Here is a 20,469-nt window from a genome sequence, read left to right as displayed (position 1 = left end):
TGCACAGCAACAGAAAGCTCCAGCGCACACTGTCACTGGGCCAGACAGGATGAAATAAACCCTCCGGGTGCAATCAGCACAAAGCAGGGAATCAACCTTCCCATGAGCACACGTGGAAGGCAAAGGCCCACCTTTCATAGGGAGAAAGGCACTCTGGAAATTCAATGCTTCATTACTATTTCAGAGCCCTAAAATGGCCTTGTTATTGATCCTCCTTGATTTGGTCTCCTGAACAGAAAGTAAAGAATCCAGACAAAGGAAAGGCGATGCTGAAAAAGTACTATACTCTTCCTTCAAACGCAGGCCATCCACTTATGAAAGAAAAACTAGATGTGTGTGTGCGTGCATGCGTGCGTGCGTGCGTGTGTGTGTGTGTGTACACCTGGAACACTGGAGCCTCAACAAACTGCATCAGGGGCCCAGATGATCAGCCTTAACTGAATTATGCTAGCACTTGGCCTTCTAATGCTATCAGTGTCATCTACAGCAGACCTGGCTCTCCGGCAGCCAGAGGCTCACCTTGCAACTCTGCACCAGCTGCTGCTGGGCGGCAGGGTTCTTGTTGGACACTGCTGCGTTTTGGGAGGCAGCAATGGTCTGCGTGGCCGCGGCTGCAGCCTGCTTAGCTGCCACCTGGAGAGGAGAGGGACAGGAGGTGAGCCAGGCTTTCAGTGTGCCCTCACACACACATCTCTACAAGCCCCTCCCACCGCGGGGTTGGCACAGAAGAGTTGCATGAGGAGGAAAGGGCACTCCGGGCCCAGACTCTGCCTTTTGAAGGCCACTGATGAGCCTCATCTAACCATGTCCTGTTATCTCCTTCTGGTTTACAATCCCTGGGACAAGTGATAAAGACAGGCACGCTTGAGAGCTCAAGTGTTCATTTGTCTCTCTCAAAAAGATAAGAGACAATTAATTCCAAGACCATGATGGCACTGATAAGTGGTATCAAGTCTAAATGATTTAGGGGATTTTTTTCCCCCCACAAGAAGCACAAACGCTGGTATGCTCACGGCTCTCCTCTTGCCACCCATGGGAAGCTTTGCTTCAGAAAGGCCCAGACTTCACCACCGGAGTACTCAACTGTGTTTGTTCTCTCACATCCTTCAAGAACAAGGAGGCCAGTTTTGTTCCAGAATCCCGCAGACTCACATGGAGGGATTCATCAGACAGGTACATTCTCAGCCTCCAACCTCCCAAATTTTAGTGTGAGAGTCTCTCGTATATCTTTGTGACAGAACTTTAATTTTCTTAGAGTTTGTGCCTATTGCTATTCCTCCCCCTTTTTTTGCCCCAGAATAAATACAGATTCTGAAAAATGACAAGAATGTGTTCTTATTCCCGCACCTTTCACCAAAGCCTGATTCCCGTTCTGCAGTATTTCCAAGTCCGTATTTTCTACTGGGGGGTCCTGAAAGAGTCACTGCCTCTGACAAAATATACACATTTTCAGCTAAAGGTCCTTTCTGAACATGGGCATCCCTTAATGTTAGGGGAAAAAAAAAATTGAATTCCATTCAAGAATGCTAAACTCAGGAAAGATTCTGCTTACTGAAATCATGAGCTGAAGTTATTTTTCAAAGTGTCAATGTGCCACTGGACCTAAATGTACAATGTACCTAAAGCAACGTTTCAGATTGTTGAAGTACCTTAACCGTTCAACAGTATCATTAATCTTGATTTTGCTTCCTCTGTAAGGGCATTACCTTATTAATTTGGTTGTTCTTTCAAATAATTCCTCGCAATCTAAAACAGACATCTGAGAAAACCAGCCTCTCTACCCACCTCCAAGCGGTTGACAATTTTTTTCTTGATGGCATTCTGGGCAGCGGCATTGGTTGCCACTCGAAGACCTTCTGCAGCTTCCCTCAGTCTCTGCTGCTGGTCCTCATTCTCTGGATTGGCTGCAGCCCCCTTGGAAAGCAGAAAAGAAAGATTCTGAGAGGTTCAAGGAATAGCATGCCACATATGCAGAGCTCATGCCTTCAGCTTTACTTTTTTTCTGGTAATACACAATATCTGGGAGAGTGCAAATGCTTCAAGCAGGATCTTCACATCATAAAGATGTTTCATCTCCCAACATCATAAAAATCTACCAGGAGGTGTTTCAGAACTGCACCAGTAAACAGGAGAAATCCAATGGTAATAATTAAACATCTGAGATCATCACCTTGTAAATTAACTTGCCGTCAGATATCCGTGGTGTAAAGGATGTTAAGATAAATCTCACCCCTGCCCAAATCTCTCAGGGAGAACTTTATTTTAATTGGCATGACAGACACACATCACTGCAGAAAGATTCTCCTGTCTTGCAGTGCAGGTTAATGTGAATGGGCTAAGAATGTAGCATAAACAGGGGCATGGGTGCAGTGAGCAGGTGGACTGGGAACTCCATCCAAAATACTACAAGGAAGTCTTATTCAAGAAAGACCATGCTTAGAAACTGTTTTCCTGGAAAACCTGAGTTGGAGAGTAGAGCAAAGTAGAGCTGGTACTCCACTGTACCGAACTAACAAGAGCTATCTCATGCCCCTTATTTTGGCAGGGAAAGAGAAAGGCACCATGCACAGCCCATGGCCACACTGTGTTGCTGTTCAAGTGTTTTAGGAATGGCTCAGCGGTTTAGCACCGCCTTCAGTCCAGGACGTGATCCGGGATCGAGTATGATGTCAGGCTCCCTGCATGGAGCCTGCTCCTCCTTCTGCCTGTGTCTCTGCCTCTCTCTGTGTGTCTCTCATGAATAAATAAAATCTTAAAAAAAAAAAAAAAAGAAAGAATGCAAGTGTCTTAGGAATGCAAATGGATTTTATTTAGATGGATGGAAGTAGGGAAAAGGCTAACAGTAACGTAGGAAGAGGATATAATTTTACGGCACAATAATTAACAAAGACTTAAAAGCACATCCAGTCATCCACTCCCACCTGCAATAAGCAGAGATCGAGATTTTTCTCTCAGAGTCTGGATGTTGTAAGACTCGATGAATGAGTTTCTTTTCACGAACACTTTAAGGTGATAATATTTGCTTGCAAGGCGGAGACGAAGCAGAAACACACATGCCAATTATCGAAAATCAATTTTCCAATGTCTCCACTTCCCAAATGCCCAACTTGCCAAATTGGCCATTTACAAGAACCTATTTCTTTGAACTACTTATAAAAGTTATAGGAATTCATCCTGGCTGGAATGGTTTTAACATCTGTGACAAAAGTGTTTTGGTAATCCTTTTGAAGGGAATCTTCCATTCTTTCAAACTGTAACCTAATAAATACCGTTCATTCCTCAAAAAAAAAAAAAAAAAAAATCAAACTGTAACCACTTTAGGTACTCTTGATTTTGTGTTTCTAGCAACTAAAAAAATTCTGGTTTTGTATTTCGTATGTAAAAGATTGGGCGACTTTTGTGTTATTTCAGGAGTTTAGGAAAACCATTTTATTTTCTTGGTCATCAGGTATTTAAACTACTCCTAATTTACCCTCCTTTGGTATTTTGGGCAGCACAGAACAACCATTCCTGCACTTGACTCTGAAGTGGGCATCTGGATCCTTCCTTAGCAACGTCTCTTTCTGTACATTAGATAGGCGGTACTAATCTTGGCCTGGAATCTTAGTTACTGATTATGAAATGTATTTTTTTCCTGCACATTAAATCTATTTTTTGAGCTCTAACCATCATAGGCTCTTCAACTTTCAACAAAATCCAGCAAATTAAAATACTGTCATGAAGTCCAAGTGACAAATTTTAACTAAAAGAATTTATGGAAACACTTAACCATTGTCCCATCTGATATAAATAATCAAAAATAAATACTTAAACAAGTTTCTGGTAACTTGATACATTCAATAAGGTCTGGTGAACGCTGCATATCTAGAAACAAATATACACACTGGCCCTGGCTCAATCTTTTTTTTTTTTTTTTTCTGGCTCAATCTTGATTATGTGAGAGTAGGCTTAGTCTTCTTGAGTTTTAATTTGCCTATTTGTTAAATAGGGATTGATCAGATTTTACACTAAGGTTCTTTCTAGTCTGCCACATTAATTTTTGTGCACATGAAATTTTGCTTAAAATGGCTATGCTTAGACTTAGAAGGGCTGGGGGCAGAATTCGTAAAAACCATAAAGAAATTAACTACTGCACAAAACCCTAGTATATATTTTTGGCTGAAAGGGATGGTTAAGGGCAGAGCTTCTCAGATGAAATAGGGCTTGGGGCATAAAGGAAGGAAGTTCAGACCCTGTCCACCCCTCCTTGGGTTTTTCTTCATCCCATTCATGAAGTATCTCCAAGAAACCACAGTACCAAAGGGACTATAATAGTGAGTCAGTCAAGGAAGGTCTATATGATTTGCCGCATGTCATAACACATTTTAAATGCAAGAATTCACACGCTAGGTAGCTTGAGAGGCACTGGTATTCTGTTGGAGGTCAGGGAGATGTGCGGGCTTTTAATGCATCTTAAATGCCTAGATATACATTACACGTGTGATCTTAGGCATATGAAGTTGAAGGTGATTTTTATTTTATTTAAATTTATCTGCATTTTCTATTAATTCCACCAAAACATGTTAGGTGCATAATAAGAAAAAGAAAAACATAGGAAAATACAGCCTTCTCCATTTAATACAGTTCTCACCTAGAGATAGGCCTCAGAATCTCCTGTGGAACTGACTTGCATATACACACACAGCCTTACCAGTGACCTTGTGAATCAGGATCTTTGGGGGCAGAACTGAGACACGTGCATTTCAAGATTTGGGGGGAGGGGGCGGGGGGGCTCTGAAACAGAGCCCTGGGATAAGAATCACTGGCTTTTAGAAGCAGCACGCTGAAGCCTAGCTGTCAAAAAGCAGAAAGCTGACTCTTAACTATTCATTCAAGCTGTTATATAATATTTAAAACTGCTACTGGGATTTGAAGAACAGTGAGGCAGGAAGCACTCCACTATGTAAAATCTTGATAGGAGTTCAGTTGAGAAGTCAAATGGAGGACAAAGTATATTAAGGTTTCAGGCAAAAGAACAGGCTTAAGTGAATCCGCTGTTGAAAATCTCAAGTTTAATCACCATTTGCAATAAACTGATGGTGATAACCCAATGGACAGAGGGAAGGCTCACTAAGCAGAGACTCTGTTGTCTATTGCTGAGTCAGTACCACTCCCTTCAAAAAGTATTCTTCTCATGTTCCATGCCCTTCTCCATTGTTTCCCAATGCAACAAGGATCAAGGTCACAAAACCATATAGGTTTTAAGCAACAAAAACGCACACTCAACTGACCATTCTTTATCTTCAGGGTACCTTCCAAATCCCAGCTCTTAATAATGTCCATTTTCAACTCAACATATCCAATGTCATACCTTTGCAGCTTCCACCATGCGAGCAGTAGAGTCAGCCAGGAGTTTTGCTGCTGCCAGGAGCTTCTTTGAATTTTCCATGTCGATTTCAGCTTCTGCATCTGATCTCATGGCATTGACGAGGTCTGAGGTAGCCTGTGCCAGGACCCGGGCCTGGCGTACCATTTCACCTATGGGACGGGATTGAGAATGCCATCTGTTTGTCTGCTTTCTGAAGCTCAAAACCAGCACAGCCTAGTCTCCACTCTGGCAAGAGGAAGAGAGAGAAGGGAGCCCCCAAGCTCTGGTCCTAAGCAATGCAGTCCATTTAGACCCAGGACAGAAAATAACTCCTACTGGCTACCAAGACTATTGACTCCCAAAACATCCAAGTTCCATCTTGAACTAATAAATGGGACACAACTAAGCAAAGAGAAATTATTTTGAAAGGGAAGGCAGGGAACAAAATTATGTGGATTTACCATGTGATTCAATAAATATTTATTTAGAAAATATTATTTATCTCACTTCAAGAACCACTTACATAAAAGCCCTTATAATAAACTCTGTATAATGGCATAAAATTATCTTTAAAATCTGAAAACATTTGTATGTTACCTAACTCCAGACGAATAATATCGCATGATCCACTGTATTTGTGTCATTTGGCTCTCACTAATAGGAAGCACAGACCCCAGTTTCATGCTCAATTACTAAGATTTGCCTTGGCTCAGCTTTCCCTCTCAGTTTTCTGTTTGCTCACCCTTTTCTTCCCAGTACTGGTCTTGATATTATTATTAGTAAGTGTTTGGTTTTACTGTTCCTGTGATTTTACTGATATCTATTTCAATTTTCTTTTAGAAGTAGGAGGGGTATAAAAGTAAACATTTAAAATAAAGCTACTCAAATGTAAGGGGATTTTTCCTCTCCCAAAGATCATTTGAGAAGGATGCCAAAACATTCTGACATTAAGGGGGGAAAAAAGCTTTAAAATCTCTTGATTAAATCTTAAATCTTTTGATTTAAAAATCAAAATGTACTAAATTCAAGATATCATGGATTGGATCCTAGGATGTTAAAAGGACATAAGTGGAAAAACTGGTGAAATCTGAATCACGTCAGTAGTGAACAGTAAGCACCAAGGTTAATTTCTTATTTCTGACAAGTGTGCTGTGGATTAGACAAGATGCAAAACAGGAGGGAAAATGGGAAGAGTATATAAGAACTCTCTAACACCTGTGTAACTTATCTGCAAGTGTGAAAGTATTCCAAAATAAAAGGTTTGTTAAAAAACAAAACCAACAAAAATCCAAGTGTGCCGATTATTTGTATCTTCTTAAATCATGTAAGGAGGATACAGATGGGCCCATTCAGAGTCTTCGACTGCCTCAGTGAGGAAATCTCTGACAGGGGCTGATGACAACTCGCCCTCGCCAGGCAGCCATCACCTTCCTTACAATCGTCACCACAGTGAAACCCCAAGCTGACCCGTGCACCCACATCATCGTCCCCTCACCAGCATCGCCCATTGAGCTGAAGATGCTCTCGGTGACACACATGATGGTGTCGGTGGCCTGGTCGTAGCGGCCGATGGGCTCGCCTCGGCTGGCAAACTGTCGTACATGCTGCAGGAGGTCGTGCAGGGCCTGGCTGACCACACTGGCTGCTGCGCTGACCTGCTTCAGGAGCTCGCTGTCATCAGTGGCTGCCTGGCAGGCGCGGACACAGTTCTCCACTGAGCGGTCCACCAGCTTCCCTGCTTCGATCAGCTGCTCCTGGCACACAGGGGAGCTGATGGTGGGGCTTACCACCTAAAGTGACAGAGGAGCAGGTTTTGGCATGAGGGTCAACCCTTGGTCCCTACTGAGCAAGAACATTTCCACCAACTCCTTTCCTGCTCCGTGTTGTGGTTCCTTACTTAGAGGACCAGGGATTAAACTCAACCATCACTGCGGTTTCTCATACTTCATGACTTCACTCTATATTGGTGACTTTCGATGCCCACTAATTTTTATCTTCATTAGTGATACGTAACTATACTCCTGACTTTTTCCCTAGGGAGAAATTTCTGGTATTTATGTCATGCCTCTTCCTTTAGAAACCTCTAAGTTGAGCTCCCTGAGCCAGGAATAATAAGACTACCTAAGGGAATTGTATTTCTTTTCCAGAGACATCTGGAACTCTGCATCTCTTGGTACTTTAAAGGACACGGGGATTCTGTCGTTATCTGTGGGTCCTTGGAGGGTACATGAGGAAAGCAGGAACAGTAACTCAGGACACCTCCACCTGACACTGCAAATCCCACCATGGGATAGGAAATGCCAGGTTAAGCCAGTCCCGGATCTATAGTACATGTTACATCAACAAGTTGAGAAAACAGACGCCTCCCATCTTCTGATGTGTGAATACATACATGGTGGTGAGGAAAGAGTATGTGAATCCAGACAGGCCTGAGACTACCCTGGTTGTGGCTCTGCCGCTTGTGAGTTTGGCCGCAAGCTTCTTACGAACATGTAGGGGACAGCGGTTCCCTCTTTAGCAAACTGGGGATGAGGTGCTTAACAAGATAAAGTTTGACACTCAGAGCACTCACAGTCTAACTGGCAACCATGAACTTAATCCTGATTACCCTCACTTTAACACCGCACAGCGCAAAAGGCGCTCTCCCAAATCGGCAGATTACCTATGAACCCATTCATGATGCTGTACTGCATTTTTGTACAGTGCAAGAACACCTTGTATGCAGGTGTAACTAACACACAGTGAGGAGTCCAAGGGGGAGACATGGTAATCTGCAAGTAGAAATGGCAAATGATAAATGCACAATGGGGCAGTTAATACCAAAATCCTATCGCGTCATCTAAAAGACAACACCTGAAGCAAGTTCTAAATCTCAGACAATTTTAACAAATTTTGCCTCCGTTTTCCCCCAGGGACTGGCGGCCAATCAGAGCATGTGACACTTTGAAGAAAGGGCCCAGATTGCCAGCCAGCTTACCTTGGCACATGCTACAAGTTGGGATGTAGAGAGCGCACACTGGGTAGCAGCAGCAATCACCCTATTCTGTAGGACTGTGTCTTCAGCTACTTGGGCAACATTCTTCGCCTTTAATACCAACATGGCAGCAGCATTGGCAACAGCTTTGGCCAAACTCATTAAAACATCCTAAGATAGGGAACAAAAAGCAGGTTATTTACTTTTTTCTTTTATCACTTTTCACAGCCTAGAAATAAATGTGGTATCCACTTAAACATTTTATTAAAATCCCATTTGAACTTTTCTTTCCAGTGCTTCATAAGGATATTCTTTCCACTTATTTTTCTAAAATGTCAACTTTTTCTTAAACATAAAGAGACTTGTGTCCTAATTATATAGTCTCCTATACATTAAGTAGCATAAGGTTTGTTTTTTTTTAAGATTTTATTTATTTATTAATGAGAGACACACATACACCGAGAGGCAGAGACATAGGCAGAGGGAGCAGCAGGCTCCCTGCAAGGAGCCCAATGTGGGACTTGATTCCCAACCCGGGATCACACCCTGAGCCAAAGATAGCCGCTCAACCTCTGAGCCACTCAGTGGTCCCAAGCATAAGGTTTAAATCTAAAACAGGGTGATTTCAGGGGAGGGTTTTTATTTTTAACCACTGATTCACATTCATGTACTTCTCCAATATAGAGAGTTTCGATTAAGTCTCTTGAATATGTGGTCAATGCAGTAGATCAAGAAAAGCTGGAAATATATCCAGATGCCATAAATACAGCATGCTGCAGGAAGGATAGAATTCATGCCCTACAAGTCATCATGCCCTGCCACTTGAAAATTTCTCATTAGGATTTCTGTTTTGCACAAGGATCCAAGTTACCATCAGAAATTCAGCCACATTTCTGCCTCCAGAGGGCAATGTTGGACACGCACAGAAAATACCTACAGCTCAAGAGCTGAGCGAGCAGTGCTCTGAACATAAGTTATTCTCAGTGTTCTGTAGTATTCTGGATAGGGATTAAATTATTATGAGAAGCGGAAAGGGAGCCTGCATAAATAAACTAGCTACAAGCTACGACCTCACTGAAGATGCAAGGAGCTTTGAGCCTTTATAGATCAGTTTATGCTTCAACTCAACAAAAAGGCATTCTGTCTGCAGGATGGAGAATCCTTTGATTTAGCCCACCAGATTTGTCACCCGTCTGTGTGACCTGAAATATAACCACTGTTAACATTTAATTTGCTTCTTTGCTTTTAGTATTGAAGGTAGTTTATTTGGTTTGGAAATGCCTTCCCAAACAAATCCCAAACATATGAGCCATTTTTATTTTGAACAAACATGTCAAGGCTTTCTCCCAGAGGAAATGTGGTCAGAAGTCTTTATTAATTCATCAGATAATGAAAAGCACTTTTGATTCTGAATGCAAAGGGCACCCACAGAGTCTTTACAAGGAGATATTTTATGAGAAGATAGATTGGAGTGCTCAGCCTGCACAGCGTTACACAGAGCAGAAACTATATGCTATCCAGGCAAATCAGAAACCCATAAACCTACCACATAGGCAGATTTTAAAATGGACAAAAACCAAGCAGTCTGAAAGGAACAGCTTAGTCCAGTCTTTATTTTAGGTTTCTGATGTTTATTCAATGTCCAAGGAAAAAGCAAAGCCTGAGGTGTCAAAAGCTGAAGATGCCCTTTGGGATCTCAGTGGCCACATAACTTTTAGAAAGTGCTCCAACCACGGCCTGCAGAGTTTCAGTTCTCAAACACCTATCTCAATGCTCAGTGAACACTCTCAACTTGAATGTCACAAATTATTTACAAGACTTTTAAAAATATCTTTCCAAAGTGGGTCATTGTATTCTTTCAGGTGATATGAATTCATCTTTTCACAGAGGGACCAAGATTTGGTCGTGTAGACTCACGATTGTTCTAAAGGGCTTTGTTAGGCCAATTTAAAGAAATCCTGTTCCTCCTATTAATATTGTCCAAAAAAAATACAGTTAGAAAAAGAATGTGATACTACAGCCATAGTCACTGACAAGGCCTTTGTCAAACCTTTCAACAAGACCACTATTATGTAGCCTGTGTAAAATAAATCTTTGTTAACTCTGGGAACATGCAGTACATTGAGAACCCAAGAAAAGCTCTGAGATAAGATCTCAAGAATCAGAAAAATAGTGCATAAGAAGTACAGTGTCAGTCAGCTAGGGGCTGTTCCTAACAGGAGGAGGGTGCAGGATTTACCCTACTGTACTGATGTTTGCCCAGAGATCTTACAGAAATGTTATGCATTCAAGCCAGGCCTTTCTCTGGTAAGAAAGCCTCTTTAGGACCATACCATGAACCTGAACCTGTTCTCCTAGCATGTCTAAATAGAACAACAGGAAGCACAGAGTTTGCATTTTTATGTGATGGTAACAGTCTGTCAAAGAGAAAAAGAAAACAAAAAGTCTTCAGCAATACAAGGACACATGCAATGTCTTCAGGAAGAACTGTGACTTTTCAAACTTTCCAAACAGTCTGGGGAAAGCAGTAATATTTTTAAGGAAAGTAAGTTGACTACTTCAAGTTAATTAAGCCTAGTAAGCCAAAAGCTGAATCTCACATTTACTTTCCTAAGTAGGTGCCTGCCTACAAAGAATTACCTGCTCTAATACAAAAAGCAATTGCCAGTATAAATGCAGTTTGGGGATCTGGCTAAGGGGACATCAGGACTGGGTCACAGTTAGCTTGAATTTAGTGGAATCTATTTATGTGGTCTGCTGTAAATTCTCTTTCAAGTTAAGTGACTGCTGGCCATCCCAGCATAGAAATGGCTTCCAGGAATACTACTACCACCCAATACGGGGTTCACCCTCCATCCTGACATGAATGTTACAGCACTGACCGCATTACAGGATATTAATGAGTCCTCGGGCCCCAGCACCACAGGTGTGTGGAAAGTAGAGGAGATGCAAGGTCCGTGTATCACAGTATATATAACCATGTCTTAATGTAACTGACACATCTTGTATAGATGGAGCTTGGTATTTCCAGATTAAAATAGCACACAAAACTGCCACTCATGAAGCAAGAAACTTGAATTCTACAAGTAAAGCTGAATGACCTTGAATGATCTTTTTATTCTGAATGCTATGAAATTCCCCAATTCCCTGACATAGGATTTGGAAAAGGCCGTGTTCCAGAGAACTTGGGCTCGAACTGTAAGTTTCATTAGAATGTAGTTCTATGCTACTTAAAATCAGGTCTTACGAGTTGGAGAAAGGCAGGAAGGGCATCTGCCCACAAGTACGTGAGAAGACAAGTTCATTGCAGCCTGGAGCTCCTCTCATCTGTGGTGGCTGGGAAAAGAGGCAGACAAGCTGAGCTCCTCTCTGAGTTGGCAGCCCACTAAACCAGCTGCAAGCAGTGGCTACAGCTGTGCACCAGAGGACAGATGGCATATATCCTTGGTACAGAACAAGAAGAGTGACAGAAAGAAAAAAATGTCCCCACCATGCTGGCTTTGGATAAGACGCAGACAATAGACCCATCTCTGAATACAAAGGAGAACCTCTGCTATGGGAGTACACATTTTTTCTCTTTTTTGTGGACTTCAGAATAATGAGGTTAAAAAATGCCCCCAGAAGATGAAACAAGACCAGCCATGAGTTGATAAGTATAGAGCCTGGACGGTAGATACAAGGGAGTTCATGTCATTATTTCCTCCACTTTTGTGTTTAATGAATGTCCAACATACTGACCAGTGAGAATAGCTACATAAGCGTTTCACAACAATGATGCATGATATGTAAATGAAGTGTTTTTTAATTGAAAATTAAGTAAAAAATTAACAAAGACCCCACCCCCCTAAAAATCCTCCTCAATCTTATTCTTGAGAGCCCAACCAAGATTTAGTTTCTCATACATTCTTCCTGTTTGAGTCTAGACCATCACTTAGACTCCTTTCCAAAATTATGGGCTGCAAATATCTTACCTGGAATCGCTCATCGGTCTCATTCTCTCCGATCTGTCTCAGAAGATCCCCACTGGCTTGTCCAATGCTTCCAGCAGCAGTCAAAACTGTCTGTCGAGGCTGAAAAACACACATTGGTTGGAAAGAAAATGTATTTCCTCACAGTGCCATCAGACAGCAGTGCAGGGAGAGGAATCACGAGGGACTGGCTCTCCTGCACCTAGAATCTCATACTATCTGCCAGATGGGAGACCTAAATATCCTGATAAAATCTGTGCAAAGAAATGCCTGATGGTTCACAAACCAGTAATGGGTAGATCGATTTGAAATGTTCAACCAATGAGTCTTGCTCAGCTGGTAGGAAGGTGATATACACTTTATGGGAATTTGGGGACCAACATGTATCCCCTTCAAATGTGTACTGACCATGTGTGTTAGTTTATGAGGCTGAATCTAATCAAGTACCCTGGGGTGAGGGGGTAGGGCAGGTTTCTTACTAACAGCCCAACTGGTCCCAAAAGTCAAACCATAGATTCTGTGCCCAGTTCTCCAAATCCAAACCCCAAAGTATGATAATATGTCCCATATAATAATATGATAATATATAATATGGGAAGAACAGCTTTGGGAGCAAGAGCCCAGTAGTGCTCCTGGCTGCACCTGCTTCATCGGAACCCAAGTGACTGCTTGCCCCCAGAGCTCACCTCTCCAGAAGTAGGCTGCACGGCTTTCAGCAAGTCTGATACTGCCCCTGCAAGGGTCCTCGCAGCTCGGAGCAAGTCCTCCCCACTGCCCACCTCGTCGTCCATCAGAGCGGCCAACAGCTTCACACCCTTGGACATCTCCGTCAGGTTGGAGGAAATGGTGGTGATTGCACATCCCACTGCTGTGTAGTCAGTGTCTGCAGGGTCACCTGGGACACAGAAGGGCTGTCACCATCAAAGGAAGGCGGTGAAGGGTGAGGAAAGCCCAGATGGGTGATGGCATGAGCCTTCACACTGTGGGATCAGACTACAAAGCTGCCTATGCACAGGGAGATGCCTGACTCCCTGGCTCCAAGGTGCTGCTCCCCCCAAAGTTCTTTTGCCCGGAGGCCTCCTATGCTGAAATACTGAGCACCCACACCTGTACAGTTCCAAATGGAGCAGCTGAGGCAGGTCAGCTCTGCTCCTGAAGCACTGAAATACTGCACGGTGAAGCCGAGACATACATGGGCTCTCACCCAACAGTGCAAGGTGGGAGTCATGCTGTGCTACGAGGGTACTGTGGGATAAGACTAAAGAAGCCCACAGGATAGATCGATTCCTCTAAACCCAGTTTTAGACTACAAGCTCTCAAAAGGGAGAAACTAGCTCCCATACACTTCGAAGTACATCTAGCAGACCAGTGAACAATAAGGAGAGCTACGAAGTGCTTGGTGAAGGATGCATGATATCGACAGAAAGGAATGAGATGTTCCCCACCTTTCTCCTGGGTCAGCGTGAAAAAGTGCCTGAAGCACTCAGAGTACCTAAAAATAGACTAGCCTCTCGTCCCACGAAAATCTGTTGTTTCAATCAAGGAACAGTAATTGTTTCTAAAGCAAAACCACAACACGGCACAAAGCCCTCAGAGACTCACCAGCAGTGAGGTTAACTACTGAAGCTGTTCCAGCTGTGATCGCATCAACCTGAGAGTGGATTTCGTGTTTGGATTCATCAACTTTATTCTGAACCCACACCCGTGACGCCTGCAAAACCAGACAAGAGCAAGACACAGTCACTGCGTGGGATTGCCCAGGACACCAGAGAGGTCGTGCCATAAAATGAGACCAGCATTTTGTCTGTACTCTTGTTACTGGGCTGGCACCAACAAAGCCTTTAAGTCATCTTAAGCAATGTCATTAACAGGCTTCTGGCTCATTCACTGATGCTGAATGGCATATAAATTCTCCATACTCCCCCCATGGCTTTTTCTTTAGGACTTTAGACAAATTCTATATGGCTCTCTTTAAGTAAATTCAATAAAAAATGAGAAGAATTAATGTCTCATAATAATGTTACATATCAGCACCAACAACTGTTGTGCATTTCCACCTTATTTTTTTTTCCACCTTGTTTTATAGAGAGCAGGGTTAGAATGACAGCATTTCAGCTCACGAGTGCTCTGTGTCAGCACAAAGACTTTTGTTAAACACCATGAATGTGGTATAGATGTGGCACCTTTCCCAGAAGGACTAGGAGGGATGGGTCAAGACCTCTGTTCTAGATTTAGCTCTACCACTGACAAGCGACATGACCTCGGGCAAATTACATCTAGGTCCTGTGCCTTACATTTCTTCTACTGCAGGAATTCAGTGGTCCTTAAAAACTTTTCCAGATCTTATACTTTATGTTCACTGGAACCTATAAATAGCAAATTCTCTATTTCCTGGCATTTCTGGACTTAGCCAGTAAGTGATCATTTACATTCATAGTGATGACCCTATGGTAATATATGATGCTAATTTACTTCCCAAAACATCCCCAAAATATTCACTGAGATTTAGGATACATCCAGCACTAATATTTTTTTCTTGGTATACTAATGCTTTAAAAATTAGTAAAGCAGGAGTGTTAAGCCCAAAACAATAGTGCTGGATAGGGGAAGGTGTCTGCCTTATGTATTTCTACTCTGAAGGTCCCCCATGAAACATGTTTCATGAGTTCAGGTTCTTGGAAGACAAAGCACTGAGTATAACAGCACCTGCAAATATACAAGTACACAAATGGAAAACACAGCATGTAGGGAGGACTCAGAGGACAGTTATTGTGGCTGGGCAAGATGAGACTACATACTGCATCTTGGCCCTGGCCTAAGATGGACCCGTCTGTCCTAATGGAGTGGTTTTCAGTCCTATTTGTCTATCAGAACCACCTGGGGAGATGAAAAAAAGCAGGCCCCACCCACAAAGACAGGATTTATTTGGTCTGAGCTGAGCCTTGGGCATGGTTCTTTTAACTTCACAGCTACTTCCAACATGGAAAGCTGGGCTGAGGTTGGCAGTGCCAGCCAGTGTTCCATGAACTGTAATGTGCACACCAAACAGTTGGGAACTCCAATGAAATGCAGATTCTGATTCAGAAGGTTGGGGAAAGGCCTAAAATTCCACATCTCAAGAGATCTTGTGTATTGCCAATGCTGCTGGCCCATGGGCCACAATCTGAGCAGGGAGGGGCTAGATAATTTCATGCAGCAGCACCTACAGAAAGACAGCTAATTACCTGTGCCCTGCTGAAGAACTGACCAATAAGGAAGTGGTTCTTAAAGCATGGTCCCTAGAGAGCAGGAGAACACCTGAGAATCTGTAGCAAATACAAAATCTCAGGCTCTACCCAGATCTACTGAGAAAAAAGGGGGCAGAGACTAGCGATCTGTTTTAACAAGCCTTCCAGGAGATTGATGTATGCTAACGTCTGAAAAGCACTGATAATAACAGCTAATACTCATTGAGCTGGGTTAGGTTAGGTAGTGTGCTAACAACTCTGCACACGACTGGATTACAAGTCTTCATTAGGACCCCAGGCATGCATGACAAAATGGGAGCTTAGAGAGAGTAAGTTGCCTGGATTCACACAGATACTAGCAGTGGAACTGGGATTTGAGTCTAAATCATATGACTTCACAGTCCAAGTTCTTGGCCCTTGAGAGGTACTGCTCATGCCTAGTAGCACCCCACAATTCTCTTCCTGTGGGTACACCTCACTACAAAGACTCAATATATTGAAAACAAAACAAACAAACAAAAACCTAGTTGGACAAAGATTTCACCCAGCTGAACACAGAGAGAATGCAAAGCCTTCCTTTGTGCCAGGCCAAGACACTGAATGACAACCATGAACAATATTTACCATATCCTGGCCGAGAGGTGGCAATGAATCCAGCTCGCTGAGGTCGTCCTGGGCCTGCTGGACAGCGTGCATGCTTGTGTTGATGGTCCCCATGAGGGCCTGTTGGGCTGAGGTCTGCAAAGGCAGATGACCACGAGGCAGTCATAACCCCCCCACTCCTGGAACCAACACCTCTCTCTATACGAAACAAGGCCAAAATCAAACTCCAGGCTCATGGTGTGTCTCAACAACCCCAAGCACCTCCCATTTTAAGCAGGGAGCTGGAAATAGAGACTGTATTAATAGAATGCTCAGGATGGGTGTTTGCAATAGAGAAGTTATAATCAAGAGAGTGTGGAGAGCTTAATTAGCTGACAAGACGACTCAGAAAGAGTCCTTGGCAGGGGAGCTTGTCCACTCTTTCAGTACTTAGGACAAAAGATCTCAGGTATAGGAACTGTGTTATATCTCAGAACTATTCTTAGTAAATAAGAAAGGATTCCACCCAAACCTACAGTCAATATGCTTCTTCAGGGTCAAATTACTTCAAAGCTTTCAGGCTTTTCAGCTTTTATCAAATTCTTCCCCGGCAGCACATGATTCCAGGGAGACCATCAGTGCGAAGCAGCAACCATCCACTCAGGGGAAACTACGCATCACTACAGACCTGCTCTATTTCTAAGACCCTCAGAGGGGTGCCCTGGGCTAATGAGCAGCTTGTTGCTGTTAAAGCGGGGAAGCAGGGCTCTGTACCTCTGTATCACTAGTCAGGTGGACAGGTCACGGTTGCCCTCCAGCCTCAGAGGATACCTGTGAGCCTACACAGAGAGTTCCTAAGACACCCCATTTAGGGAGAGCACTGGGCAGTCAGGTACTGGGACCATGCATGAAGAGCCATGGCTCAGATGGGAATGAGAGAGCATGTGCCAGGCTAGTGTCTCTCCCTGCACATCAGAGGCAGCACTGACACCCAGGGCTGGCGTCGGGGAAGCCTCACCAGTGGGGCCATATGTCCTCGGTGCATCTGCCCCACCGTGACCTGCTGCTGCGGTGAAGGCATGCTGCCCACGTTGAAGGTCTCGGGTCCGCTGGAGCCTGAGCGCATCACGGCGGGCAGCGCCACTGAGCCATGCTCCACCTTCCCAGTCCGATTGAACTGCTGCTGCAAGATGGTGGACCTGTAGGGGACAGGGGTCTGGTCACCGTGGGGTGGCCACTAGCATATGGTGTAATGATAAAATGCCACATGTGGCACAACTGTTGGTGGCTTTCTGCTGTGGAGGCCAATTCAAGAGAGGCATATACAGACCCAGCTGTGAATCAGGTCTCACTAAAATACTCAGAAGAACCCTGAGGTCACTCTTTCTATAAGGATGAATATAAATAAACATTACTAATCAGTTCAGGATATTGTGCAATTAGTTCCCCTCCACAACCACTGTTAATGTCTCTCTAACAATGATGTTGCAGGTGTAAGGAAGAGTTTTGGATACACTGATCTATGAGCTGGTAAATCCCACCTGAAATAGCATTCATTCAACAAATATCCACTGTGGGCCAGGTTCGATCTAGGCTTTGGGGACACAGGTCATTTAGTCTTGCACTGAAGGGAGAAGTATAGAAAGGAACTAAAAGAAAATCTCCCACAGCTCATTTCTACTCCCATAGGCCCAAGGCCACTGACCACAGAGGGCATTTAAACACCTTTGGCACCTTGATGATAGGACAGACTTTGGTACCTCCTCCAGATGATTTCAAAAAAACTCTAAGAAGATTCTTAAGACATCTAGTTAAAAAACAAAAGAAAATTTCTCACTTCTGATATTTTCTTAGGATGAGTGGTAGGGACGTTGTGCATATAAGGGTGGTATATCTGCACAGGAGCCCAGAGGAAAGAACCCACACAGGGAGAGTCTGGGGGAGTACTGTGTGTGTGCGTGTGTGTGTGTGTGCGTGCGTGTGTGTAAGGGCAGATTCGGTGAGCAGCTGCATTATATGGCCAGGCCTCTGTCCCAGGGTTTTCCAACCATCACAGATCACTCCCTATTGCCCAAGGCAAAGCTCATGAGCCCTGTTAGATACCAGACAACAGGCATCCATGGAGGAAGAGTAATGTCTGTGGAGGAGTTGGCACGAGGGAGGGTACATCTGGGGGCTCCAGGAGGAAGTCAGCTGCATTCTGTGATGTCAGCCAATGTCTAATGCAGGGAGAAGTGGCAGGTGGGCCATTCTTCCTGCTTGCCTTGATCAGACTCCACCATGATGCTCTAGGCAGTGGGAAGGGACTACAGAGGTAAAAGGCAGTGAAGAGTTTTTGTCCTCTGGACTCAGACGCTCAACTGCTCTTAGAAGTTCAAGAGCAGCAGAGTCCTCTAAAGGGGAACAATTTGCCCTGCCAGAAAGCACTACCTTACTGATTTCCATCTAAGGGTCATTAACTAATTCCAAGGACTTAAGGTACTCTTCAAGAGGGAACCACGTATGTGAAACACATCACATGAGGTTCGGTTCCAAATTGTGTACTAAAATAGGGGGTAAATGGAAAAGCACCTTTGAGGTGATTATGAAGCACATCAGGGCAAAATGATAGCTTACGGAAATGTTCGAGAAGCAATTACCATGACTTAGTAAGTTCAATATGCTGGAGAACATGCTAGAAATTTCTGGCAGGGTACTGTAAGAAACATCACAAGATCTGAACTGACTCCTGGCTCTGCCTCATATGTGTGTCTAAAGTCACTTCCATGAGCTTTGGTTTCCTCAGTTATGAACAAGTGGTAACATCTGGTCTAGCTCTTACACTGGGGGTTGTTATTACGATGAAATGAGACCACATGCTAGACATACAGAGTAAAGTGTGGGCAAGAAAACTTATTATCACACTGCTCTACATAACATAAGGGGAGCAGCTGCTCAGATTTCCCCCAAAGTACCACTTATTAGATGTTAATTTTAGTAAATCTCAGTTTCCTTACCTGTAAAATGGAGTTAACTTGAGACTGTTCTGAATTGAAAATGATGATGAAGATGATAAGAATAGTATATACATATGATGTGCCAGGCATTGTTTTATGTGCTTTATTAATAATTCAATCATCAAGATAAAATGTATAAGGTAGTACTATCGTTATTCTCATTTTAGAGCTGAGTAAAGGGATAGAGGAAATTTGTAACGTCCCCAAGGCCACACATTAAAAAAGAGACCCAAGGTGTGCCTGGGTGGCTCAGTTGGTTAAGCATCTGACTCTTGATTTCCACTCAGGTCATGATCTCAGGGTCATGAGACTGAGCCCTGTCATCGGGCTCTGTGCTGAGATTCTCTCTCCCTCTCCCTCCTTCTCCCCACATTCTCTCCCTCTTAAAAAAAAAAAGTGAGAGAAACACTGGAGAATTGAACCCAGTAGGTCTGGCTCCAGAGTCCAGGTTTTAACCACTTCTCTCTACTGCCTCATGACACATGTGGCATGAACCAAGCGCTCTATAAACAATAACTCCTCCACTAGGTAGATGCCTGTCCCAAAAGGCACAGAATTAAACAGAAGCCCACTCTCCAGCCTTTGACCAAAATGATGCAAGTTAGGAGATTTAAACGAGCGACTGCAGAACAGGGTTCATGAACACTCACTGTGTCTGAAGACGGAGTTAAAGACCACATCTTGCTCTGTCTCTCTACAATCCATAGCCTCTTCTCCCCACAAGACACACTCAACACTGATAATGATGGTCTGGAGACCACACTTCGAGAAGCAAGATTCATTTATATTACCCACTGTTGTCTCCCTTTCTGATGGACTTCAGAGCAACAGACCAGAGTTGGCACAAGGAAACCTGCCCATTTAATGGGAGAAGTTGGGTTCTCCAATGCTTTTAAAAATACTTACTTTTTCGGGGAAACCGACTCTTCCAGCATAGTTGACTCCTCATCCCCCTCTAATCCAAATCTATCTTTACTTTGTTTCTGAGGTAAAATGAAAGAAAAAGAAAACTCAGCAAGTCTTGATGCAAGAACCTCTAAGATACCTTTTAAAAGGAGCTAAACCTTTTTGAGGTTTACCCAAAATTCCCTCTACTGGAGTAAGTGATAGGTGAACAAAAACAAAAGCAACAATAAAAATATACAGTATTTAACACAATATAGAGATATATGCCTTTTGTGTTTATTACTGCATTGACTCAATTTCAAACAGTTAAAATCAAGACACAGATACTGATGTTCTAAGAGAACTTGGTTATTTCAGTGAGCTGTATCTTGAAGTCTTAGGCAATCTGTCTGTATATCATGATAGTATATAACCCCACTAAATTTGGTAAAAATTTGTAAAATTTGGTAATTTGGTAAACATTCATGAG

General features: G+C 43.3%; 1 protein-coding gene across 9 annotated transcripts in view; it reads right to left on the bottom strand.

Moving 5' to 3' along the window:
- The window catches only part of TLN2 (talin 2), a 426,878-nt gene that overhangs the window by 129,290 nt on the left and 277,119 nt on the right, over positions 1-20,469 (bottom strand). For all 9 annotated transcript variants that reach the window (XM_025472602.3, XM_049104468.1, XM_049104470.1 and 6 more), the window contains 11 exons: positions 20,001-20,077; positions 17,117-17,297; positions 16,141-16,254; positions 13,892-14,000; positions 12,976-13,184; positions 12,293-12,391; positions 8,325-8,492; positions 6,843-7,137; positions 5,351-5,517; positions 1,786-1,914; positions 520-633 (listed from right to left, as the gene is read on the bottom strand). In XM_025472602.3, the coding sequence (XP_025328387.1) occupies positions 520-633; positions 1,786-1,914; positions 5,351-5,517; positions 6,843-7,137; positions 8,325-8,492; positions 12,293-12,391; positions 12,976-13,184; positions 13,892-14,000; positions 16,141-16,254; positions 17,117-17,297; positions 20,001-20,077 (1,662 nt within the window). The remainder of the gene's footprint in view (positions 1-519; positions 634-1,785; positions 1,915-5,350; positions 5,518-6,842; positions 7,138-8,324; positions 8,493-12,292; positions 12,392-12,975; positions 13,185-13,891; positions 14,001-16,140; positions 16,255-17,116; positions 17,298-20,000; positions 20,078-20,469) is intronic.

This window comes from Canis lupus, chromosome 30 (assembly GCF_003254725.2).
Source record: "Canis lupus dingo isolate Sandy chromosome 30, ASM325472v2, whole genome shotgun sequence".
NCBI classification, from domain to species: Eukaryota; Metazoa; Chordata; class Mammalia; order Carnivora; family Canidae; genus Canis; species Canis lupus.
This window is presented reverse-complemented; position numbering and strand designations above follow the sequence as displayed.